Source organism: Arvicanthis niloticus, chromosome 12 (assembly GCF_011762505.2).
Source record: "Arvicanthis niloticus isolate mArvNil1 chromosome 12, mArvNil1.pat.X, whole genome shotgun sequence".
Taxonomy (NCBI): domain Eukaryota; kingdom Metazoa; phylum Chordata; class Mammalia; order Rodentia; family Muridae; genus Arvicanthis; species Arvicanthis niloticus.
The window spans coordinates 70,572,148-70,589,686 of record NC_047669.1 but is presented as its reverse complement, the minus strand read 5'-3'; the positions used below and the strand labels follow the sequence as shown (position 1 = coordinate 70,589,686).

Genomic DNA, 17,539 nt, shown 5'->3' with positions numbered 1-17,539 from the left:
AGATTATCTTGTGACTAAATGGCACTAAGCTAAGTTATGCGAATATGTTTAACCAGGTGTGAAATGAGATGCTGCTTCACAGCAGGTGATTAAGATTTGCCTCATGCACTAGCAGGGGCATAATCTTTGCCAGTTGCAGATTGTTTAATTCTGGGGACTCTGGAAAGGGTTCCCAGAGTTCTGAGAGAGCTGGGAGGATTCTGAGAAAGCTGCTGCCTCTGGTTCTCATTATTGGTATTGATGCAATTTATGAGAAGGACTTGGATATAACTATGAAGAAAAAAAACTCCACACCCTTAATCACCAAGAGGAGGAAATCAAAAGACATCTACATGCCCCTTTCCCTCTAACCTTTGTTTTCTACCTAGTGTTGGGGGTTGAAAAAGATTATGGAGAAATAAAGGTTGGAAGAGTGAGAGCTATAAGAACTGAATAAAAAATAATACACCAACAAGTCAAGGTCACCAGAAGAACAAGGCTCACAAAGTAACTTAGCAGGGCTTACAGGGACTCACAAAGTCTGAAGCAACAATCAAGGAGCCTTATGGATCTAAGCTAGGTTCTCTACAAGTATGTTATGGGGTTTAGCTTGGTCTCCTTGTGGGACTCCCAGTAGTGGAGTGGGATTGTCTCTGGCTCCTTTGCCTGCTCTTGGGACCCTTATCCTCCTACTAGATTGTCTTGTTCAGCTTTGGTATGAGGTTATGTGCCTAATCTTATTGTAATGTTGTGTTCGGTTGATATGCGTGGGAGATGTGCTTTTATCCTGACAGGAAAATGAGTGGATCTGAATGAGATGGGTAGTAGGAGGGATGGACTGGGAGCAATGGAATAACATGAAACTGTGCTAGGATATAGCATATGAGAAAGGATTAAAAATGTAAAAATGGTTTCTAAATAAATCTATTGAATACATGAGAGACAGCTAGACAACTACTTTAAAGTCACCCAAGGACACAAAACACACACTTTCTAAGTTTTAACTCTCAATGGAAAATGAATATAAGAAATGGTTTTTCCTGATTCCTCGTCAGAGAAATGTTAAGTCAATACACATGAAGATGACTATCCCCAATGTGAGAGAAAATGAACCTTTTTTAAACTGAGTCATTAGCTTCAGTGTAGAAAAACTGGAGCTTTCACAAAAGGAGCTAAAATCATTCTCTAAGCTTACCTCTATGACAATGAGACTATCTCCCCAAGTACAGAAGGAGTAAAATATGAACAAGTATATTTATAAAATTGTGGACAGAAATATTTACAGTCACATTGGTGATGACAACCAGAATGCTGCAGTTACAAATGTCTATATATGAGACCAATGCCTTGTACAGGACTCACATAAGACATTAAAAAACTGCATACTTCTGAATAGGACCTTTCACCAAAACAGTTTTTAATATAATTTTTATTAATCTCTGCATGACATAGTATTTGTGCTACTTATATTAAAACTAAGAAGTCATTTTCTTTATTGAATTATATATAAATTGCATAGAGTTGGATGATATATTTTTTCCAATCTGCTTATTGCTATCAACCCTTAATTGGTGAATTTAGAGCATTTTTATTTTAAGTAATTTTGGTATCTGAGAACTTTAATATATCAGTTTGTTATCTGACTTCTATTTGTTTTATCTCTGTCCTTATTTTCTGCTTCAGTTTCACTGATTATTAATATAATTGTTTTACTAATCCATATCACAAAGACCTGGAAATTAAACAGGATATTAGAAAAATATCTGGGATTTTAGAGAAAATGAAATAAAGTTATTTTACTGTGTTAGTGAGGTTAGAGCACACAACTTTTCATAATGTTAGGTAAACTGGGATCTTTACTCTCACTGATGATATTTTTTAATGAATCTAAATTTAATGTAGCTAAAATTTCATTTGGAAAAAAGATGTTCTCATAATAAGAACTCCACATGACACTATTTATATTCTTACTTTATGTGAAATATATTAAAAGTCAAATAGAAATGAATTAATCCATTTTAATAAAATTAGAATGAATTATCTGAAATATCATCAAATAAAATAGCTCCCCATGATTGCAAATGTGGCCTCAATAGAAATATATTTAAAGCACACCAAAATAAATTAGACTGTACAGAAACAAAGAAATGTGTTTCAGTGTGAATGTTCAGAGTCTAAGGAGCTGAGAAGAAAAAGTCAGCTGGATGTGTAAAAGGTCATCTTCAGCTATACACAAAGTTCAAGACCAGCCTGGGCTCTGTGCGATCCTGTCTAAACCAGCTTGTTATAAAAAAGGATAAAGACAGCAAAAATAAAAGCATGGAAAAATAAGATGCACATTGTGGAAAGTAGTGTAATACAGAAAAATTAATTTAATTATTGGTTATGATATCAGTATATTAAGATAGCATTTTACCTTACTTGAATGCATACATTTACATCAGTGCTACCTAGGAATATTATCTTTCCTTACCTGACTTTGGGGGGCAACTAGGGGGCATTTTACAATTACTAATCAACATTCAGAAGAGGAGCAGTCAAATCTTCTACGCTGTCCTAGAAGTGTCCCAATAGAACCTATAGGACTGGAATGTTCTGCAGCAGATGGAGACAGCAGCTGAGCAATTTACATTTTAACCACAGTCTAGGACCCATAATTGTCACCCTGACGACTATAGTACTTCCTGGAATAGCGCATGGTATTGCTATAGAAGCATAGCTTGGATCCAGTTGAGGAGTGGGGAATGGCACAGGCAGACTGCAAATGTCTGTGATGGACCTTCTAGTAGCTTTCAAGAGTGGATAGAAGGGGGCTGAGAAAATGGTTCAGTCAGTAATTGACCTGACACACAAGCTTGAGAAACTACAGCGTGTGGCACTAACAGCTACAGTGTATGTCTCTTTGGGTCAGTTGGATTTAGCCAACTAGTTTAGTTCAAGTTTCAGGCTGATTTTTAACCATTCTCAATGAGTTTAGGATTGTCTTTAAATTGGTATCTGTTGAGGACATGTCACAAAGGTAAAAAGAATGAAAGGGTGGCAAGAGCACTGCAGATGTACATACTAATGTGCACTCATGGTGTCCGTATCAACAGTCTATAGTGCACAAGGCACTATGTTGACAATTTGAATTTCCTGAGTGAAACATGACTATGTCAAAAGTGAAAGTGGTTGAACTGAGAATATTTAGACACATTTGCATATTTTAAAAAAAACAGTGGATGTCTGGGCAAAAATTAAACACCCTAATGTGTTTTTAAAAATTGATTAATGGTTAATAACAATAAATGATAAACTATTTCATGGTTTTAAGAAACTCATCTCATTCCAGAGAATGCATGTGATTTTTCTACGTATTTTAAATAAAATGGTATATTTAGAAGCCATACTTTTCAGCTCTGTTGGTAAGCCAGAGTGGTGTTAGCAGTATTGACATTTTTAGTATGTGAAAACAAATGGGCCATTCTCCGCTTGGAATATTTTAAAAAGTGAGAAACATTTCATAATATAAGGATCTATTGTATGAAATCACAGCACAGGTGTTGTGAAAGACACATACACACAAACCCATGGAATGTAAGTGTTCTGGTGTGAAGTACAGCTACTGTAGAAAATACATACATACATACATATATGTGTGTGTATGTGTAATTTTTGAGATTATAACAGTAACTTTTCTTTCTTCCTTTACTTCTCTCCAGACCCTCCCACAGACCCCTTCCCACTCTCCTGCCAATTTCTGGACTTTTTTTCATTAATTATTGTGGCATGCATATATGTATATACATGTATGTTTCTAGCTATAATCTCTCAATCATTATAATGTCAATTGTATGTGTGCTTTCAGAAGTGACCATTTGGCACCTTTTTGAGGGAAAACTACCTGTTAGTCTTCTGGCTTTCTCCATTTGCCTATGTTGCTTGTGTAAGGTTGAGGACTCTTGGTTTTTTCCCTGTCCACTCTGACATGTGCATTGGTCAGTGGTGTGGGTTTGGGGAGAGCTGCCCCTAATGGCATGAACATGTGAGAGCTGTCCTCATCTTTCTCTGACCACCACACTTAGGAGAGCTGGCTCCACCCCTCATCAGCTGCCATAAAATAGCAGTGGCATGGACACAGGAGAGCCGCACTATAGCCTTAGGATCTCCATAATTTGGGGCAACAGCAGAATAGCTGATAGGAGTCTCAATGAAGGACCAGTACTGATGATTTAGCAGAAGCCAGACACCTTGATCAGACCAACAACTCAGTACAATCAATGATCATTTGCAAGCAAAGCTATCTGGGCAAAACGATATACTGTGTGACACACCACAGCTCCATTTGTCACTATGCCTAACAAATATGTAATACAGAGGGAGGAAATAAGGAGAAGCAAGGTGGCAGACAGGTGCCAGAACAGGAGACAAGATAGTGAGACAGGTGTGAGAGAACGCTGGGGTTAAAAGAGGAACAAGTTACTGCCCAGAGGGGCCAGCACGATGTTTTATTTTAACTTTTATTTTTTTTAAATTTCCTTTCAGGGGTGACAAGGGTAGAAGGCAGAGATAAAAGGTCTGGGAAATGAGTGGGATTAGGGTACACAATGTGAAATTCCAAATGTGTCTATAAAAAATTAAGTTAAAAATAACTATAGAAACAAGCTAAGCATGGTCTTTAATCTACATCAAGAAATCATGTCTTTGTAACAGAGGGTGACCACTATAGAAAACCACAACCAAACAAAATGCAGAGTTGTGGAGCCCAGCCTTAATGCAGAGATCTACAAAACACTCCTGCACCAAAAGGCTTGGGTATCATTGCAGAAGAGGGCATAGAAAGATTGTACAAGCCAGAGGATCAAGGAATACAATGTAAGATTGTGTCTGTTAGTAATGTAAGAAGATACACCCTTAATGTCTCACCAACATGTTTGCTCAAATATGGAGAAAATACTTGTTTTATAAACAAAATTACAGAATAGAGAAGAAATCGTAGATATTCAAAGACCAATAAGTACAAGTTTTTATGGTTTGTTAGAAAGAATTGGTATTTTGTCCCATTTATTTTATTTATTTATTTATATTTATTTTATTTTATTGAGAAGGTGGTATTTATTTTATTTTTTTCTGGTATAATTTTGAGAACATTTTCTTCTTTTTTTAATTTATTATTTTATTATTTATTAAATTATTTTATTTATTTACATTCTATATATTGCCCCTCTTCCTGCTCCCCCCTTTCAGAGTTCTTCCCTCAACCTCTCCTTTGCCTCTGAGAGGATGCTCCATCCCAACCCACCCCACATACCCATACCTCCCCCCCCCAGGATTTCGCTTCGATGGAACATCAAATCTCTATAGGATTAGGTGCATCCTCTCCTGTTGAGACCAGACAAGGTAGTCCTTTTCTCCATATGTGCCAGGGGATACGGAGCAGCCCATGTATACTCTTTGGTTGGTGGCTTAGTCTCTGGGAGCTCTGAGAGGTATGGTTAGTTGATACTGTTGGTCTTTTATGGTGTTGCCATCCCCTTCAGTTCCTCCAGTCCTTCCCCTAACTCTTCCATAGGAGTCCCTGACCTCAGTACAATGGTTAGCTGTAAGTTAGCTGCTGGTAGAGAATCTCAAAGGACAGCTATACTGGGCTTCTGTCTGCTAGCACAACATGGCATCAGTAATAGTGTTGGGTTTGGTGCCCAGTCATGGGATGAATCCCAAATTGGACCAGTCACCGGATGCTCTTTCCCTCAATATCTGTTCCATTTTTGTCCCTGTATTTTATTTAGATAGGAACCATTCTGTGTTAAAAGTTTTGAAGATGGGTGGCTGGCCCCAACCCTCCACTTGGGGAACTTTCTATCTATTAGAAATTGTCTTGTCTCTTCAGGCTCCTTCTCTCCATTGTTGGGCATTTTGGCTACGGTCATCCCTATTGAGTCCAAGGAGCCTATTACATCCCAGGTCTCTAGGACTTTCTAGAGGTTCCCCCGCTCCCGACCCCTGCAGCTTCATATTTCCATTCATTCTCCTGACCTTCTGGGCTTCTCTACTGTCTCCCCCATAATGATCACAAATGGACAGTTTCCTGTCTCTCTTCTCTCTCATTCCCAGAGGCAAATATGCACATGCAACTTATGCAAATTCAAACATACATTTGGGAGACTGTTGTAGATAATTATGAAGAATAGAACATGGTCATGTTTGCTAGAAATATGGTTTATTTAAAATACAAATCTATTTTGCATAAACATTGAGAGCCAAGTTTGATGTAGTCCAGACATTATTAAGTACATTTTCAGAAGAATTTTTTTTTTACAGATTGTCATACTATATTGTCATTGATAACAATGAAACTAAATAGACAAGTTGGATTTATTTACTTTCCCTGAAATAATTGATGCTATAGATGTATTTCAGAGACCATTAAAATGATTCTGGTATTAGGATATTTGACTCAGAGAACTGAGTAGATGGAGCAAGTGCTGAATCCCCTCACTAGAAGCCACATGACCAGTAACTTCTCCAGCACAGTGGGCGGCAACAACCATAACCATAGCCACCATAGCCACCGCCATAGCCACCGCCATAGCCACCGCCATAGCCACAGCCATAGCCACAGCCATAGCCACAGCCATAGCCACAGCCTAGGCCACCATAGCCACAGCCTAGGCCACCATAGCCATAGCCCAGGCCTCTACAGTAAGTGCTATAGTAACACATGATGTCAGGAGTGGACTGGTCAGACAGAGATAAGAATAGGTTCTTTGAGTCTGGGTGCTACCATTAGCCAAGGGCCTTTTATATACCTGGGATGTTGTTAGGGGAAACCACAGGCATTATAGTGTCACACATCTCTCTACTATGCTTCGGAAAACACTGTGAGCATCATGCTATACTGGACAGACAAGGATTCATAATTGAGATAACTGTGCTCCTACCTCAGGATCTCATGGTCAAATCACGGAAATCCTTCAATTTTCAAGATTCTAGACCATTATTCTCCTAGCTTAGTGAATGCATCACATGATTTTGTCATATGATATAAATCATTAAATATTTTTCTTTTTTTTATTTGTAGCCTAGGCCACAGAAAGATCTTTGTGCTTTCTTTCCCATTGTTATGACTGTTACTTTGTAAGGATCTTATTTGTAGGAAAGCATTTTTGAAGCCTTGCTCATGAAGAATGAGCTATTTATTGTTTACATTATATGTAATTGATAGCAAGTTTTCATCTTATGTGAATTTATCTAGGTTTATTCTTAAGTACATTGTTTTTTCTGCATGTGGTTTTAAAACCATTGGAAGATAAAAATGTCATTTTATGTGCAGAAACTGTTCATGAGTGAACCAACATTCCACTTTGATAAACCTTCATTTAAAAACTTATTATTTTTATGTGTCCAGATTTTGAATGTGTGTCTATTATGTGGGTGTAGTGCTTGAAGGTGTTGGGGTGGATTGTGGGTATCCTGGAAATGGAATGAGAGAGGGTTGTGATTTGTATGGTGAGTGAATCCGGGTCCTCTAGTAAGAGAACTCAGAGCTCTTAATCAGTGAACAATGTTTCCAACTCTAACTTTACTTTGAAAAAATCAGGATCTGCATGTACTCTTAGACCTGAAAATCAGCCAGTGGCATCTTACTTTAAACATTTATCCAATATCTGGTAAGATGACTTACTGGGGTACAAGTACTTGGTATGTAAGTATGAGGACCTTAGTTACAATCTCTCAAACTATAAAAAATGCCACAAAGCCACAGGCCTATACCCTAGTGCTCTGTGGGTTACAGGCAGGATGATCTATGGACTTGCTGGTTTCCAGGCTAAGTCCATATTTAGTCATGTGTTAAAAGAATTAGGTGGGTAGATAGAACATAGAGTATTCTATGTCTTACTCTCATCTTCATATGAGTTCACTTGCCCCCTCTCACCTGTGTGCTTATACCACAGACACACTACATTCAAATTTTATACACATACATACATAAACACAAAGTTTAGGGTCCATTTCCAGAAATGTGCTATGTGGTAGAATATTTGTTGATTATGCACAAACATTAGAAACAGTCCTGAATACAGTCTTTTTTAAAAAGAGAACAAATAAGTCATATGTGCTGCCTTTGTCGCTCATTTTGTAGCTGATGGATTGGTACAAATGATGAAATGCCACCATTGAAAAGCATGGTTATGTTTGCATTAATTTTAATAAAGTTTTAAATTTGAGAGTTTGACAGTCCAACAGAGAAATCTATACCAATGAGGTCCTATAACTGCAAATGTAGATATTGTATGATTTCATGAGAAAAGTGCTCAGATGTTATTGTACCTATCTTAAAATGCCGTGGATCCACAAATACTGCCAGTGGTAAATGTATATAACCATTATATAAGAAAACCAGTGCCTACCTGGCTGCCTGCCAGGTATCTATCTGTCTGTCTGTCTGTCCATCCATCTATAATATGTCAATATAAGGAAAAAGCATATGATTTTGGAGCCCTTAGAGACTGGACAACCAACCAAACATCATACATGGACTGGACCTAGGCCTCCCTGCACATATATAGCAGATGTAGTTTGGTCTTCATATGGGTCCAGAGCAATTGGAGTGGGAGCTATCCTAAAAGCTATTGCCTGTAGGTGGGATATGTTCTTTTACCTGGGCTGCCTTGTCTGGCCTCAGTGGGAGAGCAAGTGCCTAGCCTTGCAGAGACTTGAAGCGCCAGGGTAGCAGAATACCCAGGGGGACTTCACCTGCTCAGAGGGGAAGAAGAGGGGAATGGGAGAAAACTGTGGGAGGGGTTTACCAGGACAGTGGCATCGAACAGGATGTAAAGTGAATAGGTGAAAAGTAAAATGTAAAAATAAAAAAAGAGCATATGGCTGAAACTATATTTGAAAGCACCATTGAAAACAGAATTCACATGAAAGGACTAAACATAAACTTCAAGCCATAAAACTCATATAAGATCACACAGGTAATTGTGGATTTTTTTGCTTGGTTTTTAAACATGAGTAGATGGGAGTTTAAAAACTTAGGTATAAAAAGTGAAAATGAACAAGTTGTCTTGTAGCCAGTTAAGAAGGTTCTATACAGCAGGACAATTCACATAGTGGAAAGAAACCAAACAGATCTAGCAGGTCTTGTTAAAGAATTGGGAATTAGTAACTAAAATTATATATATATAGTATCTACAACTGAACAGCACAATAAAATAGTTGTGTTAAAATGCTTAGAGATTTAAATAGACATCTATCAAAAGAAAACCTGTAGATATCCAAAGGGTAAAATAAAGTTCCATTTTACCTCTGTCTCATAATTGCAAGTCAAAGTTACAATGAGTCTGCTGTTAATTAAATGGCTATAGAGAGAAAATAGTATGTTTTAGTTATAGTTTCTATTGCTTTGATGAAACATCATGACCAATAACAAGATGAGTAGGAGTGGGTTTATTTGGCTCACACTTCCACATCAGTGTTCATCATCTAAGGAAGTCAGAGCACAAACTCAAACAAGGCAGGGACTGGGAGGCAGGACCTGATGCAGAGGCCATAGAGGGGTGCTGCTTACCAGCTTGCTCCTCATGGCTTGCTCAGCCTGCTTTACTGTAGAACACAGAACCAACATTGTGGGATGGCAATACCCACAATGATCTGGACCTCCCACATCAATCACTAATTAAGAAAATACCTTACAGTTGGGGTTTATGGAGAAATTTTCTCAATTGAGATTTCTTCCTTTCCAGTGACTCTAGCTTGAGTTAAGTTGACATAAAACTAGATAGCACATGTGTCATAGAAAACATAGGAAGAAACATAACCCTTGTACATTGTTGAGAATAGTGTTTTAACAACATTACAGGAAGCACTATGTAGACTATTTCCAAAATACTCATAGATCTAATGTCTTCTTCTTCTGAAAACTCAGGTATCAGACAAAAAGTTTTCATGACAAGAGTATGTATTCTAGCAACAAGTTCTTTGTGACAATACTTCAATAGCAGCACTGTGGAAAAAATCAAAGTGTCTATCACACTGTCCACTCTGTGTACCATCTTCTAATCCACACCTCTACCTGCAAACCTAGATCTGCATTCTATTACCTGGGCCACAGATCAGGCTGCCTCCAAAGAAGCCTGCTGCCACCTGGAACAACCAGGTGAGATACCCCTGCCATAATCCCCTGTCTGTTGAGACTCCATAAAGCCCAGCAGCTGTTAAGTCTGTCCCATCTCCTCTGCATTCCATATTTTCTGATCCACACCTCTACCTGACATCATGGATCTGCACCATACCCATAGAAGCTCAGCCTACCTCCCTGAAGGCCTCCTGTCACCCAGAACAACCAGCTCTTCCTGCCTTCCTGAAGTCCTGCTGCTACCTGGGACAATGAGGACAACCAGGACAACCAGCTCTGCCTGCTTACCTGGAGCCCTGAGGCTATCCAAGACAACCAGTGGCCTGATGCCATTAGGGAATACCACCTCTATCTGAAGTCCTAGAAGACTGCTACTACCAGGGAATATCAGACCAGTCAATACCAGAGACAAGCATCTGGCTAAATCTCAGCACAAGAACAGAATCAATAAAATCCAGGGCCATATGCAACATCAGCTTCCAACTCTCCTACTATAGAAATCACTGGATATCCTAATACACCTGAAGAGCTAGACAATGACCTTAAATCACAAATTAAGGAGATGATAGAGATCTGTAAGGAGGAAATAATAAAAATAAATTCAAGAAATACAGGAAAATAAAATCAAGAAGAAGAAGGCCTTTAAAGAGGAAATGAATAAATATAAAAACACACAAAAATACAAATAGGTGAAGGAAATAAACAAACCAGTTTAATACCTGAAAATAGAAGCAATAAAGAAAACACAAACAGAAGCAACCCTGGAGATGGAAAACCTAGGAAAGAGAATACGAACTACAGATGCAAACATCACCAATAGAATATAAAATATAGAGGAAAGAATCTCAGGCATAGAAGACATAAGATATTAATATATCAGTAATAAAAAGCCAAATCTAAAACGTTTCTAACACAAAATATCCAGGAAATTATGGATACAATGAAAAGACCAAAGCTGAGAATACTAGGAATAGAATAAGACTACCAGATTAAAGGCCCACAAAATATCTTCAATAAAGTCATAGAAGAAATTTTCCCTTACCCAAAGAAAGATATGGCTATGCATGTTCAAGGAGGTTCCAGAACACCAACTAGATTAGGCCAGAAAAAAATCCTCCCACCACATAATAATCAGAACATTAAATCTATAGAACAAAGAAAGAATATTAAAAGCTGTAAGGAAAAAAAAGACTAAGAACCATATAAAGGCAGACCTATCAGAATTGACATTTCAATATGGACTGTAAACGCCAGAAAAGGCTGGACAGACATCTTCCAGAAGCTAAGAGACCACAGATGTCAACCCAGGCTACTATACCCAGCAAAACTTTCAATCAACATAGCTAGAGAAACTAAGATATATCATAACAAAACTAAATTTATACAATATCTTTCCACTAATTCAGCCGTACAGGTGATACTTCAAAGAAAACTCCAACATAAAAAAGGTAACGGCACCCAAGAAAACACAAGAAATTAATATTTTCACAGCAAAACTAAAACAAGAACATCAAACACACACACACACACACAGACCAATAACATCAAAATAACTGGAACTAACAATAATTGGTCATTAATTAGCTCTCAACGTCAATGGACTCAATTCATCATTAAAAACATACTGGCCAACAGAGTGGTTGCATAAACAGGATCCATAATTCTGCTGCATACAAGAAACACCTCAGCAACAAAAATAGAGACCACTTCACAGTAAAGGCTTGGGTAAAGGTTTTCCAAGCAAATGGACTAGGAAACAAGCTGGAGTAATCATTCTAATATCTAATAAATAAACTTTCAACCAAAAGTAATCAAAGGAGAAGGGGAAGTTCACTTCATACTCAATAAAGAAAAAAATCCACCAAGATGACATCTCAGTCCTAACTATTCCTAAATGTAAAGGAATCCACATTCACAAAATGGACATAACTAAAACTTAAATCATACATCAAACCCCATTAATATTGGGAGACTTCAACAATGCACTCTGATCAACAGACAGGTCATCAAAACAGAAACCAAACAAAAAATAATGAAACTAACAGAGGTTATGATTAAAAAGAACTTAACAGATATCTACAGAATATTTCACCAAAACAACAACAACAAAAAAGAATATACTCAGTACTTCATGGAACCTTCCCCCAAATTGACCATGTACTTGTTCACAAACGAAGTCTCTACAGATACAAGAAGATTGAACTAAACCTTTGCATCTTATCAAATCACCATGTATTAAAACTGGACTTCATCAACAACAGAAACAACAGAAAGCCTACAAACTCAAGAAAACACAAAACAAAGCAAGAAAACAAACAAACAAAACCCCCAAAACAACAAACAAACCAAACATCTTTGATAAAAATCAGAGACTTTCTAGAATTCCATGGAAATGAAGGTACAACATACCTAAACTTATGGGATACAATGAAAGCTGTGTGAAGAGTAAAGTTTATAGCACTAAGTGCCTTCATAAAGAAAGTGGAGATTTCTCATACTAAAAACTTAAAAGTACACCTGAAATCTCTAGAATAAAAACAAACATACCCAAGAGGACTACATGGTATAAAACTCAGAGCTGAACTCAATCAATTGGAACTAAAGAGAGCAATACAAAGAAAAGCCCAGGAATGGATGGTTTCAGGCCAGAATTCTACCAGACACTCAAAGAAGAGCAAATACCAAGTCTCCTTAATCTATTTGATAAAATAGAAACAGAATGTACATCACCAAACTCATTGTAAAAGGCCACAGTCACCCTAATACCCAAACCAAACAAAAAACAAAGAGAATTTCAGACCAATCTCCCTTACGAACACCGATGCAAAACTACTCAATAAAATACTCACAAGCCAAATTCAATAGCATATCTAAAACATCATCCACTATGATCATGGTCATCCCTGTAATGCAAGGGTGGTTTAATATATAAAAAAATACATCAATGTAATCTATCATATAAACTAATTGAAAGAAAAAGCCACATGGCCATATCATTAGATGGTGAAAATGCCTTTGACAAAAATCCAACACCATTTTAAATTCTTGGAGAGATTATATATAGAAGTCACATACCTAAATACAACAAATGCAATATATAGTAGCCCAATAACCAACATCAAAGTACATGGAGAGAAACTTAAAGCAATTTCACTAAAATCAGGCACAAGGCAAGGCTGTGAACTCTCTTCCTACCTCTTAAATATCACATTTGAAGTTCTAGCTAAAGTAACCAGACAATTCAAGAAGATGAAGGGAATACAAATTAAAAAGGAAGATGTCAAAGTATCTCTACTTACACATACTACATGAAAGTATACATAAGTACCCTAAAAAATACCAGTGAACTTATACAGCTAATAAACACCTTAAGAAAACTGACAGGATAAAACATTAACTCAAAATATCAGTAGACCTCCCTTATTCAAATGATAAACTGACTGAGAAAGAAATTAGGGAAACAATATTCTTCACAATATTCACAAATAATATAAAATATCTTGGTGCAACTCTAACCAAGAAAGTGAAAGATCTGTATGACAAGCACTTCAAGTCCCTGGAGAAATTGAAGAAGACATCAGAAGATGAAAAGATTTCCCATGCTCATGGATAGGTAGGATTAATATAGTGAAAATGGTCATCCTCCCAAAAACAATCTACAGATTCATAAAATTCCCATCAAAATTCCAACACAATTCTTTACAGACCTTTAAAGAAGAATTCTTAACTTCACATGGAAAAACAAAAACAAAAACAAAACAAAACAAAAAACAGGATAGCTAAAACAATCCTATGATACTATAGAAGAACTTCTGGATATATCACCATTACTGATTTCAAGCTGTACTACAGAGAAATAGTAAAATTGCATGGTATAGAAACAGACAGTTTGATCAATGGAACAAAATCAAAGAACCAGAAACTAACACACACACCTATAGACACTTTGTTTTTTGACAAAGAAGGCAAAACCATACAAGTGAAAAATGAAGGCATTTTCAACAAATAGTGCTGATCTAATAGAATGTCTACATGTAGAATTTCAATAGATATTTATCATCTTGGAAAAAACTTAAATCGAGGTGTATCAACAATGTCAACATAAAGAGGATACATTGAATCTAATAGAGAGAAAGTAGAAAATAGCCTTGAACTTTTAGGCACAGAACACAACTTCCTGAACAGAATGCCAATGGCTCAGGCACTAAGGCCAAAAATTAATAAATGGGATCTCATGAACTGAGAAAGCTTTTATAAGGCAAAGAACACTGTCAATAGAACAAAATGGCAGGCAACAGATTGGGAGAAAATCTCCCCAACCCTACAGAGGGCTAATATCCAAAATATACAAAGAACTGAAGAAGTTAGACACCAAGAATCCAAATAACCCAGTTAAAAATATGCTACAGAGCTAAACAGAGAATTCTCAACAAAGAAATTTCAAATGGCCAAGAAGTATTAAATATTCAATTCCTTAGGTATCAGAGAACTGCAAACAAAAACAACCTTGAGATTCTAACATACTCATCAGAATTATAAAGATAAAAAAATTCAAAGTTCAGGACATGCTGATGAGGATATGAAGAAAGGGAAACACTTCTTCATAGATGATGGGAGTGCAAACTGGTACAACCACCCAGGAATTCAATCTGGCAGTTCCTCAGAAAATTGGGAATAGTTCTACATCAAGACCCATCTATATCACTCCTGGCAATATACCCAGAGATGATACCCACCATCCCACAAAGACACCCACTCAATTGTGTTCACAGAAGCTTTATTTTTAATAGCCCCAAACTGAAAACAACCCAGATGCCTTTCAACTGAAGAATGAATATAGAAAATGTGGCTCATTTACACAATAGAATACTACCCAGCTATTAAAAGCAAGGACATCATGAGTTTTTAAGGCAAATGGATGGAATTTAAAAAATATCATCCTGAGTGAGGTAACCCAGATCAAAACAGATATGCATGGCATATACTCACTTAAGAGTGGATAATAGCAGTAAAATAAAAGATACCCACCATATACTTCATAGACCCAGAGAGGCTAAACAAGAAGAAAACCTCAAGTGAAGATGTTTAAATCTCCTTGGAATGGGGAATAAAATAGTGGCAGATGGAGGGATGGAATTGGGTGGAAGGGGAACTGGGGGTGTTCAGGATCAGGTGTGTGGAGTGACAGGAGAGACAGCCAGGGAGCCAGGATAACTAATGGAAATTGGTGGCTGGTGGGGGGGTTGGGAGGTGGGGGCAATCTCTAGTATGTGCCAGAGACCTGGGATGGGGAAGGCTCCCAGGAGTCTATGGGGGTGACTTTAGCTGAGATTCCTAGTAGTATGAATCTGAAATCTGAAATGTCTATCTCCTGTAGCCAGGAAGACCCTCAGTGGAGGAATCAGAACAACAACACACCCACAAAACTTTGAACCTTAAATTTGCCTTGTCTTCAAGAAATGCAGGGACAAAGATGGAACAGAGACTGAAGAAATGCCCAACAAATAACTGGCCCAACTTGAGACCCACCCTAAGGGCAAGCACCCATCCCAAGAGCAAGCACCAATCACTGAGACTATTAATGATTCTATGTTATGCTTTCAGACAGAAGGCTAGTGTAATTGTCCTCTTAGAGACTCCACCTAGCAGCTGACTAAAATAGATGCAGAGGCATGCAGCCAAACATTCGATAGGACTTGAGGTCTCTTATGCAAGAATACAGAGAAAGACTTAGGGCCCTGAGGGAACTCCACAGGAAGACCAGCAGAATCAACTAACTGGAGCCTTGGAGGCTCAGAGACTGAACTGCCAACCAAAGAACACACACAGGCTGGAATTAGGACCCTGCATAGAAGTAGCAGATGTGCATCTTGGTTGGTCTTCATTTGGGCCCCCAGGAACTGGAGTGGGGGCTGTTCCTAACCTGTTTCCTGTCTGTGGGTCCCTTTCCCCTAACTGATCTGGCTTGTCTGGCTTTAGTGGGAGAGGATAGACCTAGCCCTGCAGAGACTTGATATGTCAGGGTAAGGGGGTATCCAGGGTGGAGAGCTTCCACCCTCTCAGAGGAGAAGTAGAGGGGGTATGGACATTGACTATGTGAGAGGAGGACCAGAAGGAGGGTAGGAGCAATCAAGATGTAAAGTGAATGAATAAATGAATGACAAAACCCTACAAAATGTCTATCAATATATAAATCCTAAATCAAAATGTTTGCCCTGATTCTCCTTCTTTCTTATTCTCTCTTTTTTACTCTTCTCTCATTTATTCACTATTACATATAAGTAATGAAGCAGGCACATATACACAAACATACATGCCAAACAGATAAGACATTAATAAAACAACAGGAAATGAGTATTTTCAAAGAAATTGTTTATTCATAATCTTATGTCTTCACACATAAGTTAATTTTCCCACAGAATCCTGGTCTAATTAGTATTACAAGGATTCTGAAGCACTCTGCAGGCTGTCACACATTCCACCTGGAGATGAGGATTGAGATAGAAATGCTCTTTTCATTTGTCTTCCTCAGAGTTGAGTATAACGTTGGCATTTTGGAAGATATTTAAAAATTCCTGCTATGAACTGAAATTTCTTTCAGTAAGACACCAGGTTACACCCAAGACTGAGCAGATGTTGAAACCCCTCAGTAGAAGCCACAGGACCAGTACCTTCTACAGCACAGTGGGCGGCAACAGCCATAACCATAGCCACCATAGCCACAGCCATAGCCACAGCCATAGCCACAGCCTAGGCCACCATAGCCATAGCTCAGACCTCTGTAGTATCCGCCATAGTAACACATGTTGTCCGGAGTACACTGTTCAGTTATCTGCTAAGAGCCTTTTATACAAAAAGATATTTGGTAGGGAAAACCACAAGTATTATCCTACATCTTTTTACTCTGTTTCAGAAAACAGCACAAGTCATGTGAAATACTGGATATATAGGCTGCATAGCTGAAATAATTGTGTTTCTGTGTCACAATTCTATGGTCAAATAATAAGATATCTGGCATGAAATTCTGGTTCCCTTTTCAACAGCTTGTCCACTATTATGTTACTCCATTTGTAGTTTATTGAAGACTTATGACCCAGTTTACTCATACAGTACAATTTTTTAAGTAGTATTTTTTTACTTATATTATTTTATTTCTAATATTCTGATACTCCACCAGAAGTTTCTTCCATTTCTCTTTTCTTCCCTTTATTCCTCCCCTTCCCTCCCCTCCCCCTTCCCTTCTCTTCTCTTCATTTTTTCTTTCCTTTCTCTTTCTTTCTTTCTTTCTTTCTTTCTTTCTTTCTTTCTTTCTTTCTTGTCTTGTATTTTTTTTTACATTTTCTGTTTTTGATTTGTGTTGTCTTTATGAAATGAGTGTTTTTTATTAAATTATTTTATTTACATTTCCAAATCTTGCCCCATTCCATTCCCCACTCCTCA

General features: G+C 37.6%; 1 protein-coding gene across 1 annotated transcript; it reads right to left on the bottom strand.

Annotated features, from left to right (window-relative positions):
- Nucleotides 1–16,745: 16,745 nt before the first annotated feature.
- Nucleotides 16,746–16,904, bottom strand: LOC117717584 (keratin-associated protein 20-2-like). The gene has a single exon (XM_034514832.1). It carries the CDS (start codon nt 16,902–16,904, stop codon nt 16,746–16,748), a length of 159 nt encoding a protein of 52 aa, XP_034370723.1.
- Nucleotides 16,905–17,539: the final 635 nt, after the last annotated feature.

Coding starts and splice junctions, on each gene's coding strand:
- LOC117717584 (XM_034514832.1), bottom strand. CDS start 16,904: ATGTGTTACTATGGCGGATACTACAGAGGTCTGAGCTATGGCTATGGT.